The following is a 19,736-nucleotide window of genomic DNA, read 5'->3' as shown; positions in this document are numbered from 1 at the left end:
AATAATACAAGAAGAAAAATGTATTTATTAGATATGTATAATAAAAGGGCCATTTCAGCCATCAACAGACAGTTGACACCACATAATATTCACAAGGCTTTAAGCATTTGTGATAAACTGGCTGATTGCAGAAACACTGCAAGCAAAGAGCTTCAGGTTTTTGTTATCTTGTCCTTCAGATTTTCTTTCAACTCTTCATCTTTGTTAAGCAATTAATGTTGTTTGTCTTTCTTTAGAATAAATTATAGTTGACAGAATAATAATTAATTAATTATTAATTAATTATTATAATTAATAATTAAATTAAATTAAACATTTGAATATAAGTGCAAAAATAATTTATGTACAATACAAACAATTTCTCAAAGTTTTGCTTTTGATAAGACAAAATCTTTGTGGGGTTTTTGTTTTGTTTTTGGTGATTGTGTTAAAACCATGTTAAAAAAAACTGATCTGATCCATAAGCTCAGTAATGCTGTGGGTATCGAGCTGGACTCCCTGAAGGTGGTGCCGATGAAAGTAAAAACAAAGAATTACCAGATTTTTTTTTTTAACCTTATTTTCGTTTTTATGAAAAATGAGAGCCACATATGAGGATATTCGTTTAAAATTTTGATAGAACAGTAGCACTATAATGTACTCGTAAGTGGATATCAGGCCATGTAGACCAAAACGGAGTATTTTGGTCTAAATAACCCAAAATGTGATGTCCACATATGTGGACGCCAGGTCCTAGGAGGTTAAGGTGGTGTCGGCAAGATAAGGACAATGCTGGATGCACTCCTTGACTTACTGGCCAGTCACAGGAGCACGTTCAAAAACAGACTGAGATTACCCAAATGCACCACTTCACAACTCAGGAAATCACTCCTGCCTGTGGATGTCGTCCTGTACAACTCCTCCATCTAATAACAGTCACAGTGCAACAAAAAAACAAGTTTTACAGTTTAGAGTAAAATGTCAGTCATATATATTTAAGCTCTGCAATATTCTGGATATATTTATAAATGAGCTATTTGTATATATTAGAGCTATTTCTTATATTTTTTAAACTCTGTAATACACTGTATTATTTAATTTAGTTCAGTCTGTTAGTGTTCTCATTGTTTTGCAGCAACTGTAACCAAAAAGTATTCTGATTCTGATTAAATAGAAAATGCTGCAAAAACTTAAAAAAGAGTTTAAACTATATAACAGAAACAGGAAAAAACTGGGACACAAAATTTACTTGAATCTCTCTATCCAAAAAAATATAATGTACAATATGATACAACTTCTAAACTGAAAAAATCATTGAAAATCAGCAGATATTTTTATAATTCCAAAGAGTGTTTCAGGAAAAACTTTAAAATAAAAGGAGAAGAAAAGTATCATGTTAGCATGTGAGCTCAATACAATGACTACTTCAGTTCATGAATATTTAGAAAAGACACATTTGAACATTTGTACAGCTGATGGTAAATAATACTTACCAAGCTTATAGCAGTCTTGTTGAACAGGCTGACTGATCTCAGAGCTGACGTGGTTAGAAACATTGCAAGAGAAACGAGCATTTAGCACGTCTTCAGCTGGCCTTGTCAGCTCCTTGCCAGTCTCTTTTTCTGCCACAGGTTTATCGTCCATAAACCATTTGATCTGAAAATTATTTTCACTCTGTAGACAAACAGACAATTAGTGGATTTAGTGGAAGGTTCAGATTTTAAGTCTAACATAAAAAGTTCAACCTCAGCAAAATTAGAAATATATTCATCTTTTCATACATTTTTGGTAATTTCCCAGCCTATATAATTAAATAATACATAAATAGAGACCCGAGCCTCACTGAAACAAGATCTCTGAGTAAATGCTTGTAGACAGCACGCTGCAAATCATGCAGGGTTTCAGTGGAGGAAAAATGAGGCCACAGATTCTTCAACAGCTTAATTGTGAGTCAGTTATTGGTAGAGTACTCTAACTTAATTGTAACTGAAACAATAAATATTGTACTCACCTTAATAACACTGCAAGTAAAAGTGACTTTTGTCTTATCGCCTGTACACGTCACTGTTACTTTGGGCTTCTGCACAGGGTCTGAGAACAGAAAATTTGATTACATCAACTACTGCTGATAATGATTTTCTACATTTGCTGGTATTGTTGATTGATAAAACTCAACAATGACGTCATAATAAAACCAAACACTTTACTCTTAATTACAAAGTATGACTAAGACAGCTTAGCACACTTGCTTGTTGTGATAGAAGTAGTACAAACACAATAAATACACATATAATGTGTTTTACTTACCTAATACACACAAATGCACACTCGGCAAATTTTCCCCCGCATTTATTCCCTCTGTGCTGTAAACCTCTGGTCTGTATCGTCCTGACTTGTCTTTGGTGAGTTGTGTCAGCTTTAGTGATCCAGTTGAATCAACATCATCATTTTTCCCTATGTTCACCAATTTCCGTTTGCGATTAAAGATTATGCATGTGTCCTTGATCCATCTCAGGTGATCTGACTCCTTTAACTTATATTTAAGTGGCACAGTGAAGCTTGATCCTGTTGCAGCGTACACATCACAATCCTCCTGAGAGCCTTTGAAACAGAAAAGAAGGTAAAAAATCAGATGAAAAAATTAGAACAAGAGGGAAGAGCATATATATATGTACATGTATAAATATGTATATATGTCCAGTGATGGGAATAATGGCGTTCAAGTATTAGCGTTACTTTTTTCAGTAACGAGTAATCTAACTCGTTACTGAAATGAGTTCAGTGATTTATTCGCACAAGAAAGATTAGATTATCTGTCTTGCAGTAGACGGTCGTTTTTGTGACCTATCTTTGATTGCGATGGCGAACGCAGCTACAACCAGATTGGCGTCTCAGAATAGGCTGTGTGATTAATTCTAAGTCAAATTTATTTAGCTTGAAACAAAACACAAAGAAACAAAAAGGAGAAAATGGCAAAGATGAGAAAAATTGAAGAAGATTTGGCTGTCGCTTAATTCCTTGTCAACAGACGTCGAAAGAATAGTTAAGCAACAAGGAATGTTAACGACTTTAATGGACCAAATCAAAGAATTAAAAAGCTTTATTAAGGAAAAGGATAAAACAATCCAGCTCTTAGAAAGGAGAGTGGAGGATTTAGAACAGCATGCACGATTGGAGGACGTGATTATTACCAGTTTGGAAACCAAACATAGAAGCTACGCAAGAGTTACTGAGATTGGGAGTGGTGTGAGGTCTGGCGGAGATGAGCCCCCGGTGGAGGAGCAACAAACACTAGAGTGTCAGGTAGTGGAGTTTTTTGCGAGTAAAAAACTTCCCCTGCATAGCAACAACATTGCGGCGTGTTATACCCTCCCCAGAAAGAATGCCAGGGCACCTCCAGCAATAGTAGTAAAACTTGTGAATCGAAAACACAAAATTGAGCTACTGAGGCAGTCCAGACAACTGAAAGGGAGTGGAGTATATGTGAATGAACATCTCACGAAAAAGAACGCCGATATTGCCAGACAAGCCCGTATCATGCGTAAAGAAAAAAAAATCCAAGCAACATGGACAGGAAATTGCAAAGTGATGATAAAGCTCAACGGAACACCAGAAGAAGCCAAGGTTGTAATGATCAGGGATCTTCATGATTTGGACAACTACGGGGGATGATTACACTGTTGCAGTCGGATGGCAGAAGGTCTGTTATGATGTGTTTGCTAACAACTAGCCGAACTTATTCAACGAAAGACACTATTTCCGACTGTCGGAAGGGGAAAATGGCAAGGTATGAGACAGTAGACTGGAAGAGTATTACTGTGAAGCTGCCGGTGGATATGGAATTGGGACCGACGGTGTTACCATTATGCGCGGAGACGAGATATCGATCTGACCCGCAGTTATGTATGGATCAGAAAGAACTGTATAGCTATGAGTGGTTTCCCAAAATATGTTGTGAAATACTTGGGTATGTCATAAGGATAACAGACATTTAAAGAATACCCAATCACAATGACTGAAGATTCGGATTACAAATTACATGATTTTGAAAATAATATCGATCCAGAAAGGAATGTGCTTAATGCAATTAATGTTACATGCGAGTATTATACTAAGAATCAATTTAGGGATAATGTTGACTTAGGCAATACATTTTCATTAATTCATTTCAACTGTAGAAGCCTCTATAAAAGTTTTGTTCTGATCAATGATTTTTTGAATAATCTGAAAGGCAAGTTAAAGTGATAGCACTATCAGAAACATGGATAGATGAGGAAACGGGTTGGGACTTTCACATTGATGGGTATGAATTACATCATATAAACAGATCTAATAAGAAGGCAGGAGGTGTGGCACTTTTTGTTGATAGTGATTTGAAATGTAAACAGGTTGAATATATGTCTGTGGCTATTGATGATTCAATGGAGTAGAAATAGAAATGGAAAGAAAGAGTAATATAATTGTTACTTGTATGTATAGGAGGCCTGGGACACTGATAGAAACATTCACAGATGTAGTAGAAGTTTTATTGAGCAAGGTAAAGGGAAACAAGACAGTCTGTATTTGCGGTGATTATAATATTGATTTTTTTTTAAAAATGTCCAATCATAAGGTATCATCAGATTTTTTTGAGTTATTATTTGGAAGAGGGTTCTACCCTCTGATTACTAAACCTAGTAGAATAACTGAAAAGTCAGCCACTTCAATTGATCATATTTTCATCAATTGCTTGGAAAGCAACATAAGTGGTCTTGTCATAAATGACATAAGTGATCATTTACCTGTTTTTGTTACTTTAGATTATAAAATGACACAAAAGGAGGAAGTATGTGTGGACAGATATATAAGAATTAGAAATGATGACGCAATAAATAAGTTCAGGCAAGGTCTTATGAAAGAAGACTGGAATGAGGTTTATGTAGATGACGTCAATGCTGCATACGAGGCATTCTTTGGTTTTGTATGAAAATCACTGTCCACTGGTATTATATAAGCAAAAGAAAAAGAAAACTACTGGTAAACCATGGATAACAAAAGGACTAGAAAATGCATGTAAAAAGAAAAATAAATTGTATAGAGATTATATAAAACTTAGAACAAAGCCTGCTGGAATGAAATCTAAAGTTTATAAAAATAAGTTAGTATTAATTATCAGAAAAGCTAAGAAAGAGTATTATAATAAATTATTTTACAAAAACAAAAATAATGTTAAGGGTACGTGGAATATCTTAAAAAACGTATTGGGTAATAAATATACATCTTTAAATTTACCTACTTACTTTAATAAGAAAAATAAGGTCGTAAGTGATATGAATGAAGTGGTGAATGAATTTAATTCTTTTTTTGTAAATATTGGGCCTAACCTGGCAAACTTAATTAGAAAACAGGATGATTCAGAATGGAAAGGAGACAGCAGAGTGGTACAGTTTATGTTTTTAGGGGAAATCACTGAAAAAGAAATCATAGCTATTGTAGCAGAATCTAAAAACAAGACATCCACTGACTGTGATGGGTTAGACATGGTCATCGTAAAAAAAGACCTTGCTTTGTATAATCAAACCTCTCTGTTATATTTTTAATCTCTCATTTTATACGGGTGTATTTCCAGACCGAATGAAAGTGGCAAAAGTTATCCTTCTTTATAAATCAGGAGACAGACATAGTTTTAATAATTATAGACCAGTATCATTGCTATCACAGTTTTCTAAAGTGCTTGAAAAACTCTTTGCACAAAGATTTGATAGTTTCATTGAAAAACATCAACTGTTAAGCGAAAGTCAGTACGGCTTTCGACGGAACAGATCAACAGCAATAGCATTAATGAATGCTATTGAAGACATCTCATCAGCAACACATGATAATAAATATACTATAGGGGTATTCATTGATTTAAGAAAAGCTTTTGACACTCTGCAACACTCCATCTTGATTTCTAAGTTAAGTACTTATGGTGTGAGAGGAATAGTATTGAACTGGTTAAGCAGCTATTTAGATAATAGGTTTCAGTATGTGCAGTGTTTAGGCAATGCATCTGATAGAATGAAAATAGAATGTGGGGTCCCTCAAGGTTCTGTTTTAGGACCAAAACTTTTTAATTTATATATCAATTACATTTGTGATGTGTCAAAAATGTTAAATTTTGTTTTGTTTGCAGATGATACAAATTTTTATTGTTCCGGAGAAAACTTGAAATAATTGGCTAAAATTATGGTTATTGAAGTTAAAAAAAAATTAAAAAATGGTTTGATGTAAATGAGTTATCGCTGAATTTGGAAAAAACAAAGTTTATGATATTCGGAAACCGTGTAAAGGAGGAAGAGATAGTATTATCTATAGAGGGAGTATTAATTGAAAGAGTGACAGAATTCCGTTTTCTGGGTGTAATAGTGGATGACAAGTTAACATGGAAATCACACATTGAACATGTTAAAAAAAAGTTGGCTAAAAGTATTTATATCCTGGGTAATGTAAGATATATATTAGATTACAAGACAATGAGAATATTATATTTTTCATTGTTTCTACCCTATCTGAGTTATTGTGTTGAAGTATGGGGGAATATGTGACTAATATGAAACCATTATATTTATTACAGAAGAGAGCGCTTCGAATTATGCATAATGTTAAATATAGAGAACACACTAATAATTTGTTTATAAAATCAAAATTATTAAAACTAGAAGACATAGTGAAATTACAGACTTTAACTATTATGTTTAGGGCAAAAAATAAAACACTACCTCTTAAGTTACAAAGTTTATTTGTATTGTGTTCAGAAAATGGGGACGGCAGAAGGAAGTTTTATTTTAAGCACCGGTTTGCTCGAACCACACAAAGGCAAATGTCTCCAACAGTCATAGGCATAAGAAACTGGAATTCTCTCAGTCATCTTAAGTGTTGTATAAATGTTTCTCAATTTAAAATCTGCTATAAGAATAAAATGATAAACCAATATGAAGAAGTTGAAAATAATAGAATTTAATTGTAGAAAAATGATCCTTTTAGTTTAAGATTTAGTGGTATTGCTCATTGTTGAGTATATTGTTCTGTTTGCTTTGTTTTGTTTTGTTATGTGCAGAATATTGTCAGAGTGTAATTTTGGTTGTAAGTGCCTACTTGTATTAACATTAACATGTTTGCTTTTTGTCTGATTTTAGATTGTGTTAGTACAATATGTCAAAATGAAAACATAACTGTAAATTCAGACATGTGAGGTTGTGCTGAAAAGAATGATACCAAACAAGGCAAATAAACTCAGTTACTAACTCAGTTACTTTTTTTTTTTAAAAAAGAAGTAACTAATTACTATAATTAATTAATTTTTCAAAGTAACTTGCCCAACATTGTATATGACATAGTACTGAAACATGGAAATATAAATATATAAATATGGAGTCAGATCTCGCCTCTGTCAAGTCTTGAAGAATTATAAAGTCAGCAGATGACATGTTAATTAATTTTTCCTTTTAAAATATCATAACCAGCAAGTTTGGAATTTAAAGCTAAAACATAAACCAAAAAGAATAACAAAATTGTACCGTAAATTGTACTATACCTGAGGAAGCAATGAAGTAGCAGCAGAGCAAAAACACAGCGATGGTGACAGCAGAAACCATCTTCTTCACTATTCACATCACTTTTAGCTCAAAAGAGCACTTTCCAGTGTCAGTGTTATTTCCTGTAAAAGCACAACAGTGTCACGTGTGTGTGTGTGTGTGTGTGTGTGTGTGTGTGTGTGTGTGTGTGTGTGTGTGTGTGTTCCAGTGTAGCCATGTGCATGTATGGTTTTAAAAGGAAGTGACCCAAGAGGCCTCATCTACTTTCATAAGCCAAGCAAGCAGATCTCACACCCAGAACACAGACTGTGCACCTTGTTTTAGCTTTTTGCTTCAGAAAACATACATAAATATAACCAAAATATTTTCAATAGTAACCAACAAATCAAATGCTAAATTGCTATAAAATATAAATGACTGTTGTTTTGAATTAAATTGTTTTCATAAAGCTGAATGTACAAACTGATTTTATTTGTTGAATATTATTTGTTGTTTCCTCATTGATTTCAATTGAAACAGGACACCGCTGTGATGTGTTGTTCACAGTCTGTTCAAAGTGTAGCTGTCCCTAGTTTACACAAGGTATATACATCTGTAGTAGAGTGAGAATGAATGGCTATGGATTCTGGGAGTGATAAAGTTTTAGTGCATTTTTTTTGCAGTTCCCGTGACTTTTCATGGCACGGTGTCAGAAGAAGTTGCCCACCAAAGGTGTAGAAGCAGACGGGAGAAGATGCAAGCAGTGATAATGGCAAAGGTTAATGCACCTGATTTGTTTGACTTCACTAAACCAGCGCAACGGCCAATCTGGAGGCAACGTTTATCCCACTTCTGAGTTGCTACTAAACTCAACCAAGAGGACGGCAATATGCAAACGATAATTCCTACAAAATGTTAAAGAAGAGGTTTTAATGAACATTTTGAGCCCAAGCACAACACGATTCATGAACGTGTGAATTTCCATCAAAGTTCCCAACGACATGGTGAGAGTGTAAAAGCCTTTGTCAGAAATCTCTATCAGCTAGCAGAGCATTATGACTTTGGTTACAATAAAGAAAACAAATATCTAATTGCAATATAGCCGACAGTAAAGTGGCCCAGAGGCTGCAGCTGGAGTTGAACTTAACCCTGAAGAAAGATATTAGTATAGCTTATCAGTCCAACTTAATCAAGATGCAAATTATCGTTGCCTGTGAGATGAATACTGCGTCAGTGCCAGAAAGCTGTAAGAGCAAAAGCAAAGCATGAAAAGAGGGACAGCGACAGCTGCTCACTTTGTGGAAGATTACTGGAATGTGCTCAAATGTCATAAGACTGGATCAATCAATCAAAGCTTTTAGGGCCTGTGGATACTAATGCTGACACCTGTGAGGATGTATCTGATAAAATAACAATTTAAGATGGTTTTATTTAATTTTATTTTTTATTAATAATTGATTGATTAATAATTGATTTAATTTCATGTCAATAGCACCATTAGAAATATAGAAATATAATATTTACTTAGTGTCAATGGAAAATTGTACTTAGTAGTCAGTATAATCTTTTAATGATATAAGTTTGAATATGGTAGAATACTGCATGTAATCATTTGTGTTTAGAAGTATATAGTTTGTGGCATATTGAAAGAATGTCTCATCCTAGTCTGTAACATTCCAGGGTGTTCTGGAGAAACACTATTTTGGTATATAAAACGGCCACAAAGGTTTAAAGTAACGTGATAAATTAGGTTTAAGTTTGCCAAAAGGAACTGTGTTTAGACTAGTTTTAGAGGTAGCTGAAATTACTTCGTGACAAATTAAAATATGTTTAGGCAAATGAAAACACGTTGAGACAGAAATTAAAATAGGTTGGGTTCGCCGAAAGGAGCTGAATTAGACTTAGGTTTTAGAAGTAGCCTAAATTACTTCATGACAAATTAGCGCGCAAATGTCTGTGTGTGTGTGTGTCTGGAAGTAAGTTGATTTTACAGCACAATACGCTGCTGAACTACTTCCATTTTTGTTTTCTTTGCTGAGGCTCAAGTACTGGTGACAAAGGAGAACGGTTGAGTTTCAACTCATAAAACTGATACCGCTTCACCGTTAGGGTGAAGTCGAAGGCCGTATCAGTAAACCACTCTGAAGTCAAGCGTGCCAGCAACGGCCCAGCAAAATCTTTGAAAATGGGGAATAAACAAGTAAAATTAACACCTGATGAGAAATGGTTAGAAAAACAACAAGCCGGAGCAGGTAAAATCAGTGCAAATAGGGGGAGAAATCCACAAAAAGCAAAAAAACCGCAAATTCTTTAGATTGCCCTGATCAACAACAGCCGGTGCTCCAGACCATTAATTTAACCAGTTGTTAATAGTAATCTGCATTAAGCCAAGGGTTGCTCAAATTCAGTACAATGACATATGAAGTAAAAATAGGTAAATATTTAAACTAATGACGTGCATAGAGGCACTTGACCTGTTTGAAAGACTGTCGTCTTAATATGAGCCATTGTTGAGATATAGAGCACACCTATGAAAACAATTAATATGCTGAACCCTGTTTGAAACAGCTGAAAACTACATGATGGAGAAGCTGAATTGAATATGAAAGTGCAAGTCTTTGCCACTGTGGGCAAAGCACGCAACCACTGTGTGAGGTTGCGTTGTGGTCTCTTCTGAGCTGATGAGCAAGCTACACATTATCAGATCAAGAGCTGGCTGAGAACTCTTCAAAGAGAGGGAAACAGAACTATGATAACTGTGATAACTGGAGTGTGCAGAGTTTCCGTGAGCCGTTTTCCTGCATCTTGACTCATGTGTGTAGAGTGTTCATAGCATCAGCATCATGTTTGTGTTTATTTGTTTTGGTGGGTTGAAAAATAGTTAAATAAACTTGTGATCATACTTATGGATCACCATGGCACATATCATCAGCCATGTGATTTATTTATGCAGATGAAAAAGTGAGTGTGAATGTGTCTGACGTCACAGTGTTTTTGTGCGCTGTGTAAAAGTAATTGCCTCTGATTGTGAGAGCAGTGATTCTGCAGGTCACCAGCTATTGTCAAGAAAAAAAAAAAGAGTGAAAAAGAGACAAAATTTACATTGTAGATGAAAAATAATCATAGGGAAAAGGTTTTGTGTTGATCAGCCAAGAGCAACTACAATCTCATTTTCTGCTTAAAGGACTGTTCACAAAAACAGAGAGAGATGTGTGTGGATTAAGCAGTGATAATAATAATGAACATGTCTTAGTTTGTCACTTTCAGGTGACAAGCAGACCTGAATCAATTTTCCACATGCAGCGGTCGGAAGAAAGTTATAGTTTAACATCATTAGAAACATTCAGGCCAAGTTTCTGGCTGACTTATTTACAGCACCATGTGTCCCTCACCCTCACAAGCGAGCTCTCACTCCTCCCTGAAGACAAGGAATGCAGCTCCAAAGAGCAATAACATGGCAGATAAAGAGACAGCAGTAAAGTCCTGAGCAAAGAGTCCCAGCAAGCAGCAGCAGTGTGGACAAACAGCATCAGAGAAGAAGAGCAAACCCATCATCCTGCCTGATTGGATGAATGGCACTGTGTTCCCAGTCAGCTTGTTATCTTTCATCAGTGTTAAAATAGTGTGAATTTAACAGACACTTGTTATCAAATGCTGAATTTATCCAATGCAAAAAATTGACTCTCTAGGTTGCAGGACAACAGTTTAACTTTTGTGGGAAAAAAGATTCTGGTTTGACCAACCAGTGATCATAAATTTAGTTGTTAATACAGTAAATTGGGAGATGCTTTCTGCTTGATTCATGCAGCACAAGTAATTTACTGTATGAGGGAAATTCTATTTTTGTGATAACATTTTGAACATGCATTTCTGTTGTTCTGTCATCTTAGTGAGTTAATAGCTGATATGCAAATTAGTTGATCGTTCTTAGATTAAGGAAAGGTGACTGAATTCTAGCACGAGTGAATGGGATGTGTTGGAGTTTGTTAGAGTGGAGACTCTAAAACACTGAGTTTCCTGTTTTGATGTGCGAGTGAATCATGCACCCACATACACAACTCTGAATACATAAGAACAAACGTCTTTTGTGAAATAGCTGATGACATGTCACATGTTTTATGATGACGGGAAAAAAGAAAAACTGGATAAAATAGATCTGTGGCCTAACTGAGTGTGAAGCACAGACCTGGGGATTAAACTCATAGCTAATAACATATTAGGCTTATGTTGTGTGTTGTGCGGCTGATGGATGGTTTGGAGTGAATCTAGCTGATGATTTTTCTTTTGTTGTGAAGTTGAGCCTGCCAATTAGTATGATAGTATGATAAACCATGCTAATGGTATGATTTACCCTCCTGAGATGAGGAGCTTGTGTCATGACGTAACAAGGCGTTTTTATTTTGATACTTTCACAGTGTACTGAAAGTTTTGTTTGATAATCTCTGTTTGAGCAGATCTGCACGATTAGAAGCGCTATACGATACGTCGTCAAGAAAATTGTTACAAGTGAGTTTCTCCACATTAAAATGGGCTCTGGAGAAAGCCACTTATTTGGGACGATTAGAAAATGAGAGTCCCTGCCTAAAAAGGATTCAGCGAGGTAATCCGATCTAAAGTTCTTCTTTTTCTTTTTGAAATGACGTCATTTTGCTGAGGGTGGAAATCAAATGCGACGATAGTTTCCACTATCAGCAAGGAAAGAAAGAAAGAATGGATGAATGAATGAATGGAAATAAAAACAAACTGACTGACTGGTAAAAGCTGACAAGACTTGACCACGACTCAAAGTTAACCCCCACCTGACAAAGGTGTGGATGTATCTCTGTGTGTGTCTCTGTTGCAGGAGCAGAAGGAGACCACAGGAGGAAACTTGGGTCACATGACTATGTGAACTTTGCAAATTTAACCTTTTTAGTTTAAAATTTTCTGTGTCTGTGAATTTACCATGGGTGTGTTATTCACTACCTTGTGTTGCTCACAGAGATTACTGTGAGAAAGAGTGTATACACCCGCGCAGCGCTAACATTTGCATTTCTTTTTACAGCAGATGGTTAATCATGTGATTTACAGCAGGACACAACTTAATGATGTTTTTCTACCACAGGATTACTGAGATTTTGTATGAAGAAAACTGTAGTTACAGGCTATATGTTGATGATGAAATTACACTGTGTTGTTGAGAAAATGTTGGAGAAATGTGAATGTTACAGGGGAGAAATTAATACAGTTCGACACATACTGTGATGAGACCGTTGTTACTTTTTCCACAGCGAGTGTTAACATTATGACCTTTCACAGCTCCTCTGGAATCTGGATGGCCGACACCTGACAACCAGGATGAACCGTGTGTTTGGCTAATGTTTGTTTTTTCTAAGAATGCATGTAGAGGATTCAGCAGAAGCGGACAAGTGACATGAGAAAAACAAATAAGAGATGCAGTGTTTATGGAATAATTTAAGATGGGGCTCATTAGCTGACCACCATTGAGCTCATACTGATTGATGAGTTGAGTGACTTTGCTTAAGGGAAGTCACCGATTACATTAATGTTGACTGAGTACATGGGATGATCCATGTCTGAGGCATATTATGGAAATAATTGTAGTTCACTGATTTGAGAAAACCTGCACATGACACTTGTCTTGCTGGTGCTGAATACTTTATTACTTTAAGTGTGAAGTTTGATTTCACTTCCAGATCTTGTTTTTCAGGCCATGACGGTGTGTATGCAGGCTCCTGGCGGAGCCAGTTTTTAAGCAAACTTAATATGCAAAACACACTAACATCTTTTATTGCAGGATTATAGGTCCGGGGTGGTGCTGCTCCAGAGGAGGAGATGCCCTGATGTTGCCTGGGACATGATCTAGCTAACCTTTTTCTTTAAGACAGGAATTTGGTTTTGATGAGTTGACTCATGGGAGTGTCCATGCGTCAAGAGGAGGGGTCCAGGATTAACATGAAACAATGAATTAACATTAAACTATGTTTTATATGATTTTTGCAGCGATTTGTGTGATTAACAGTTCATTCAACGGGTATTAAGCCTATGCAAGTGGTGCATCCATGTTCAGATGAGGCTTTGATGGCCTATAAGTGAAGTTCACTGAACTAAAGAATGTGGTTTGATGATTGTTGACATGCTCTCCAAATATAAGTTTTTCCTCCTAGCAAGGAAATACAGGTGCAGCAGTCATCTCCTGAGAAATCTTCAGAGGCCCAGTGAGAAGCGAGAGCCATTCCAGGCATAGCTGACAGCCCAGGCAGTGGTTGAGGTCAAAGTTCGAGCTGGTTGGGGCCCATCATGAGATCAGACTTTGGAGCCACAGCAAGGACCACGAAACTGCGTTGGAATGAGAGCTGTGCCAAGGGGGATTTCCAGAGGCCAACAGAGGAGATTGTGGACAACAGACGGGCACCTGAAGGATGAGGGGAGCGTGCCAAGCTCCATCGACAGCAGAGGGGGAGTCCGAGGATGACATCATGATTCTGTGAAAGCACAGGAACCAGAAGCTATGGTGGTGATGACAGCAGTTTCCTATGAACATCACCTAATGCTGTGTCACTGTACTGTGCATACGATGACACTCTGAAGACTGCTGGGATCATAACAGCAGTAAGATAACTGGACCCAGCACCCTTTCCACAGAGGGGTTTTTCTGCAGAGGATGGACAGTAGAAGAGCCATAAGTATATCCAGGTATATATAAGTATATACAGGTGTTAAAAAGACTACTCATCGGAGTTGGGATATTTTTACTTTTATTTTGTGTTTTTGTAACGTGTATACTGCCGTGTCTAAAACTTATGATTAACTGCATAATATTTTCCACTGTTGCCGCATATACAGCCGTGACAAGTGATGATAATGACTCCGACCTGTTGTAACATGAAGACTTTGTGTGACTAATGACGATGTGACAGAAAATGTACAACAAGGTGTTACATACTGAAATCTCACTAAAAGTTATACGTGACAACAGGAGGGAATGTCAATGGAAAATTGTACTGAGTAGTCAGTATAATCTTTTAATGATATAAGTTTGAATATGGTAGAATACTGCATGTAATCATTTGTGTTTAGAAGTATATAGTTGGTGGCATATTGAAAGAATGTCTCATCCTAGGAAGTCTATAACATTCCAGGGTGTTCTGGCGTCCATCCCCACATCCTAGGAGTATGGGAAAGGTCGTACCTTGTTTTATTGTTTTACGGTAGGATTAACGTAGTTATATCTGTTTTAGTCTAAGTGCTTTTTGTTTAGATGAACTGCTGGACTTTCCAGACCAGCAGGTTTAGGGAAGTCATTTATGGGGTCACACTCTGACCACACACACACACACACACACACACACACACACACACGTACACCTCCACATTTCAATGTATGGAACAAACGCTCACTGAAGTGTATAAATAAAGGACCAGGGCAGTCCTCAGTGCTTAGTCTCTGAGCCTCACTCTTGGTGTGTGAGAAAATCTGTGTGTTTCTCTTCTCTGATTCTCTACTGAAGAAGTGTTTTAGAATATATCTCTTAACATTTGAAAATTTGTGACTTTTTCAAGACTCATTTTACCCGCTGAATACAGATCAACTGTCTGCATACAGTGGGTAAAATGCACATCCTCATCTTTCAGGATGAGGATGTGCACTGTTGTGCACCAGGAGGAACCCGGGACCAACTACAGTCTGTGGATCCAAGGATTTCATCCTGATATCTAATGGCAGTAAAGGTACCATTGCCTGGGCTGTAGAGGTCAGTCCCTCAATGAATATGCCTCCACAGACCATCTTTGACCCACCTCCAAACTTGGTCATACTGAACGATGTAACAGGCAGCATAAAGTTCTTTATGGCTGAGCACTGAGCACAGGACCCACTAGAGCTGCGGTCCCCAACCTTTTTTGCGCCACGGACCGGTTTATGCCCGACAATATTTTCATGGACCGGCCTTTAAGGTGTCGCGGATAAATACAACAAAATAAAACTAGTACCGGTACCGAAAAAAAGAAAATTTATTCATAACACACGTGAAAAGACCCAGGAAAACCGAATAAACGATAAAAACGATAACAAAATAACGCTGAAAACCAATAAAAACCCTGAAAACTATACATTTCACACCTGAGCCTCAACTCTCGCGGCCCGGTAGCAAATGACTCACGGACCGGTACCAGTCCGAGGCCCGGGGGTTGGGGACCACTGCACTAGAGGACACTGGGCCCTCAGACCACCCTCATAAAGTCTGTTTCTGATTGTTTGATCAGAGACATTCACACCAGCGTCCTGCTGGAGGTCATTCTGTAGTTCTGGCACTGCTCATGCTGTTCCTCCATACACAAAGGAGCAGATGTCAGACCAGTAAAAATGGATTTAGTAATTTAGATGCTTTACATATAAAAAATGAGCGAGAATGAAAACTTCCATGAGTATTACATGAAAAAGTTGAGTAATTTTTATTACATCAGCATTTCTGTACAATAGAACACCTGCAGTTAAAAAGGCCAAAACTATAATGATGAAAAGATTAAAATATATCTTACCTCTGAAGGTTTGGCAGGATGAAAGGTAGAAAAAACACTTTTAGGTTATTCATTTTACCTCAGACTCTAACATTAATGGAACACAACAGTCTGTTTTGTTAGACCCTCTCTGCCTAATAAGTCATCTTGGTTTCACTCTGATGTTGAAGTTCAAAACTGCTAAAAACATAAAAACTAAACGAATGAACAAAATTAAAACACAAGCACAAAGAACTGTTTTTGTCCTGCTGTAAGCAGTGATGGAAGAGGAAAGATTGATGTTAAACATGTCAAGATTAAGACTGATAAATGAATTTAACTGGAGTGAAATATACATGTGTGTGAGTGCAACCAAATGTTTTATGTGCAATTAAGACATAAAAGGCTCCCTAGGACTGTGTGTGTACTGTATCCTGCAGATGTTTGTTTTTAAAAAGAAAAAAACAAGTTTGTGGTCAATAATATGCCACTTCTCACGTGTGGTTTAACACTCACTGCAGAAACTGAACGCCTGATAAGAAGGGGGAAATACACAGAAGTTGTTTGTGCTAGAGAAAACTCCTCTGTATGGTTTTACAGCAGTATTCCTGTTTTTTGTTGCATTAAACTGGTTTCTTCTATACCTGTTTGCATGGTTGTGTGGGAACACAAACATCAAAAATCCTGTTTGTATAGACATGTTAAAATGCATGATTTGAACCTTTTAAATATATATATATGTATATATATATGAGAAAAAGAGACGTGTTGCTCACAGCAGCTCAATGTAGCTAACATTAGAATTCACCAGCTGACACCTCATCCTCATTTAGGTTTGACAGCGTTTCTAGTTGGTAATGGCAGATGCCTGAGCAGGAACTGAGGCTGCAGTTTGGAGAAGCCCTCAGAGGAGACTGATGACTGTCTGCTACAAAGGTCGAAGACTCTAACTGGTGGGCAGGTTTAAGATGACGAGCGGCTCGTGACCTCAATCAGGTTGTCAGGGATTGCACTGAATGAAGTACCAGCATTATTGACTGTGCCAGCAAACATGAAAAAGGAACGCCGGGAAAAGAGATCAGAAGAAAGTGCAGATGATGAGAAAACTTGATGAAAGAGTGAGGGAACCTGAATCAGGTGGCGACTTTGTCGGGGTCTGAACGGAGGCTCTGGCAGTGAAGCATGCTGGGAATTTTTAGGCAGGAGATAATTGCTGACAGCTAAAGGCTTAAGGGTGAGTTTAACTTAAGCTGGAAGATGCAGACGGGTTACCAGGCTGGCTAGTTTGCTTCATTTGAGTAAGTGACTACTGATTGATTCCATAGCAAATAAAGGTGATGTATCAGTTTTGGAGGTACTGGTTGAATTTGAAAGGTCACTTAAGGGGAGTGGGTGGGGGGTTAATATATATACAGAACAGGAGGGGGGGGTGTCAAGGTGTAGTCCTGCTCCTGAAGGTCGGGTGTGTTCAGGGTGGTATGGCCCTAAGCGAGAGAACCACTACATAAAAGGCCTATATATATTATTGTGCTAAACTGCATATGTTACCACGAAAACATGCAAACCTTTATTAACTGCAGCTTCAAATTTGAGCTGCAAAATTGCTTTTCCCGCAGTAACATCACCATAAGAACACGTTAGTTTATTTCAGCAGTGTTAAATTGACAGAGAGCACAAAGTGTGTTAGGACGATTTGTAGGTCAAACATTTTTGTCTTTTGGAGACTAAAACTTATATATAGAAGATAAGAATATGAGCATGTGTGTGTCATCACAGCACGTATAAAAAAGCAGTTTCTGCACTGTCCTCTCGTTTATGGCCATACCACCCTGAACACACCTGATCCCAGAAGCTAAGCAGGGTTGGTCCTCGTCAGTACTTGGAGTCCTGTAAGCTTTTTCACTTCAACACACAAACTGCAGAGGGCGCTGCTGCTTTCTCAGTGGAGAATACTGTTTCTCATTTCTTCACCTGGTAGTGGTTTTGAAATAATGAACTGTGAGGCGAGAGAAAAGAGTAAAATAGTTTATTTTATCAGTAAAGATCAACAGAAAACATGAATAACAGAATCCAAGGGCAGAAGAGAGACCAATGTCGGTATGTTATACAACCATGTGATCAGATAGCAAAATATACCTTTATATCCATCTAGCTGCAGGAGTTCATGGGTAAATCCTTGGAAGGCTGAAGAAATACTTCAGCAGGAAAAATCGCAGCCTTTTTTTTTTTTTTTTTTTTTTTTTTTGCCTGTCCCATTTGGTTCTTTAGCCGTCAGAATTGTTGTCTGAAGACCAACAAGGATACCCAATGGATTTATTTTGCCAAATGGATCATCATGGCATTGCCGTATTGGTCCATTTGATCAACCTTTGTTTTTATTATTTATTTTATTTTATTTTCAGTTGTTACAGACGGGACAGACATGAGTGAAGGATAGGAAAGGGAGAAAGAAAGAGGAAGGAAAAGAAAAACAGAAGGGGAGAGGGACAGTGAGAAAGGGGGGGGAAAAAAACATACCACCCTGAACACACCTGATCCCAGAAGCTAAGCAGGGTTGGTCCTCGTCAGTACTTGGAGTCCTGTAAGCTTTTTCACTTCAACACACAAACTGCAGAGGGCGCTGCTGCTTTCTCAGTGGAGAATACTGTTTCTCTTTTCTTCACCTGGTAGTGGTTTTGAAATAATGAACTGTGAGGCGAGAGAAAAGAGTAAAATAGTTTATTTTATCAGTAAAGATCAACAGAAAACATGAATAACAGAATCCAAGGGCAGAAGAGAGACCAGTGTCAATATGTTATACAACCATGTGATCAGATAGCAAAATATACCTTTATATCCATCTAGCTGCAGGAGTTCATGGGTAAATCCTTGGAAGGCTGAAGAAATACTTCAGCAGGAAAAATCGCAGCCTTTTGCAAAAATATATCCATATATAATTATACACTTTTTCTACATGTCGGAGCAAATAAATGCAGAAAACTATCCGAGGACATGAACTGCTGATGCGTTCATAAGGAAGGCCATGTTTATTATTCACATTAGAGTATCACTGATTAAAAAATAGAAGCAGAACTTTTTGTCAAACAGAAGAGGTACACAAAACATTTCAAACTGATGTTTATAGGAGAATTCATAGGTCTGAAAATACAAGTCAGTCCCTTTCAAGCAGTTTAAAACAGAAACAGTAAAGGAATGCCATGGCTTTGAGATACTTTGGTTGTAATACAAATCCCAGAGTTCACAAGCAAGACGACTACAGAGATGGCCATGCTATGCTAAATTACAACTGTTTAAAGGTAACATTTATTTAAAAAACCAAAAACCTACGAAAAAAATTAGAAAAAAATGTTTAAAAAGTCAAAATATAAGTGTCATCACATTTTTACAAGGACCAGCTTTTCCACATAGACAAGTAGACGACAGTATTCCAAGAATAATCTAGTTTTTCCACATCTTTTAAAAACACTGTAACACATGAGTCTTTAATAAAAATCCATCAATGTTGATCAAATACTGATTAGCACTTGTTTAGACTGATCGTCTATATGGGTTCATTAACCTGCTCCGTTATTGTGTGCACATTTAACCCAGTTTATACAGTCAGTGTAAACAAACGAGGGGCCCTAAACACACCGTTTCATCTCATCACTGAGGCTGGATAATGATTGTATTTTTTCCTGTTGTCTCACTCAGAGGTTCTGGGATGCTGCTGGTCACATGGTG

The 19,736-nt window shown here is 37.1% G+C and overlaps 2 protein-coding genes across 2 annotated transcripts in view; both read right to left on the bottom strand.

Moving 5' to 3' along the window:
- The window catches only part of LOC102795931 (T-lymphocyte surface antigen Ly-9-like), an 82,472-nt gene that overhangs the window by 57,547 nt on the left and 5,189 nt on the right, over positions 1–19,736 (bottom strand). The gene's annotated exons all lie outside the window — the stretch shown is intronic.
- LOC148096304 (T-cell surface antigen CD2-like) lies at positions 1,411–7,613 on the bottom strand. The gene is given in 4 exon segments (XM_087835763.1): positions 1,411–1,653; positions 1,991–2,070; positions 2,287–2,569; positions 7,530–7,613. Coding segments are annotated over 4 exon segments (690 nt in total).

This window comes from Neolamprologus brichardi, chromosome 23 (genome assembly GCF_056152115.1).
Source record: "Neolamprologus brichardi isolate AB-2024 chromosome 23, ASM5615211v1, whole genome shotgun sequence".
Lineage (NCBI taxonomy): Eukaryota > Metazoa > Chordata > Actinopteri > Cichliformes > Cichlidae > Neolamprologus > Neolamprologus brichardi.
This window is presented reverse-complemented; position numbering and strand designations above follow the sequence as displayed.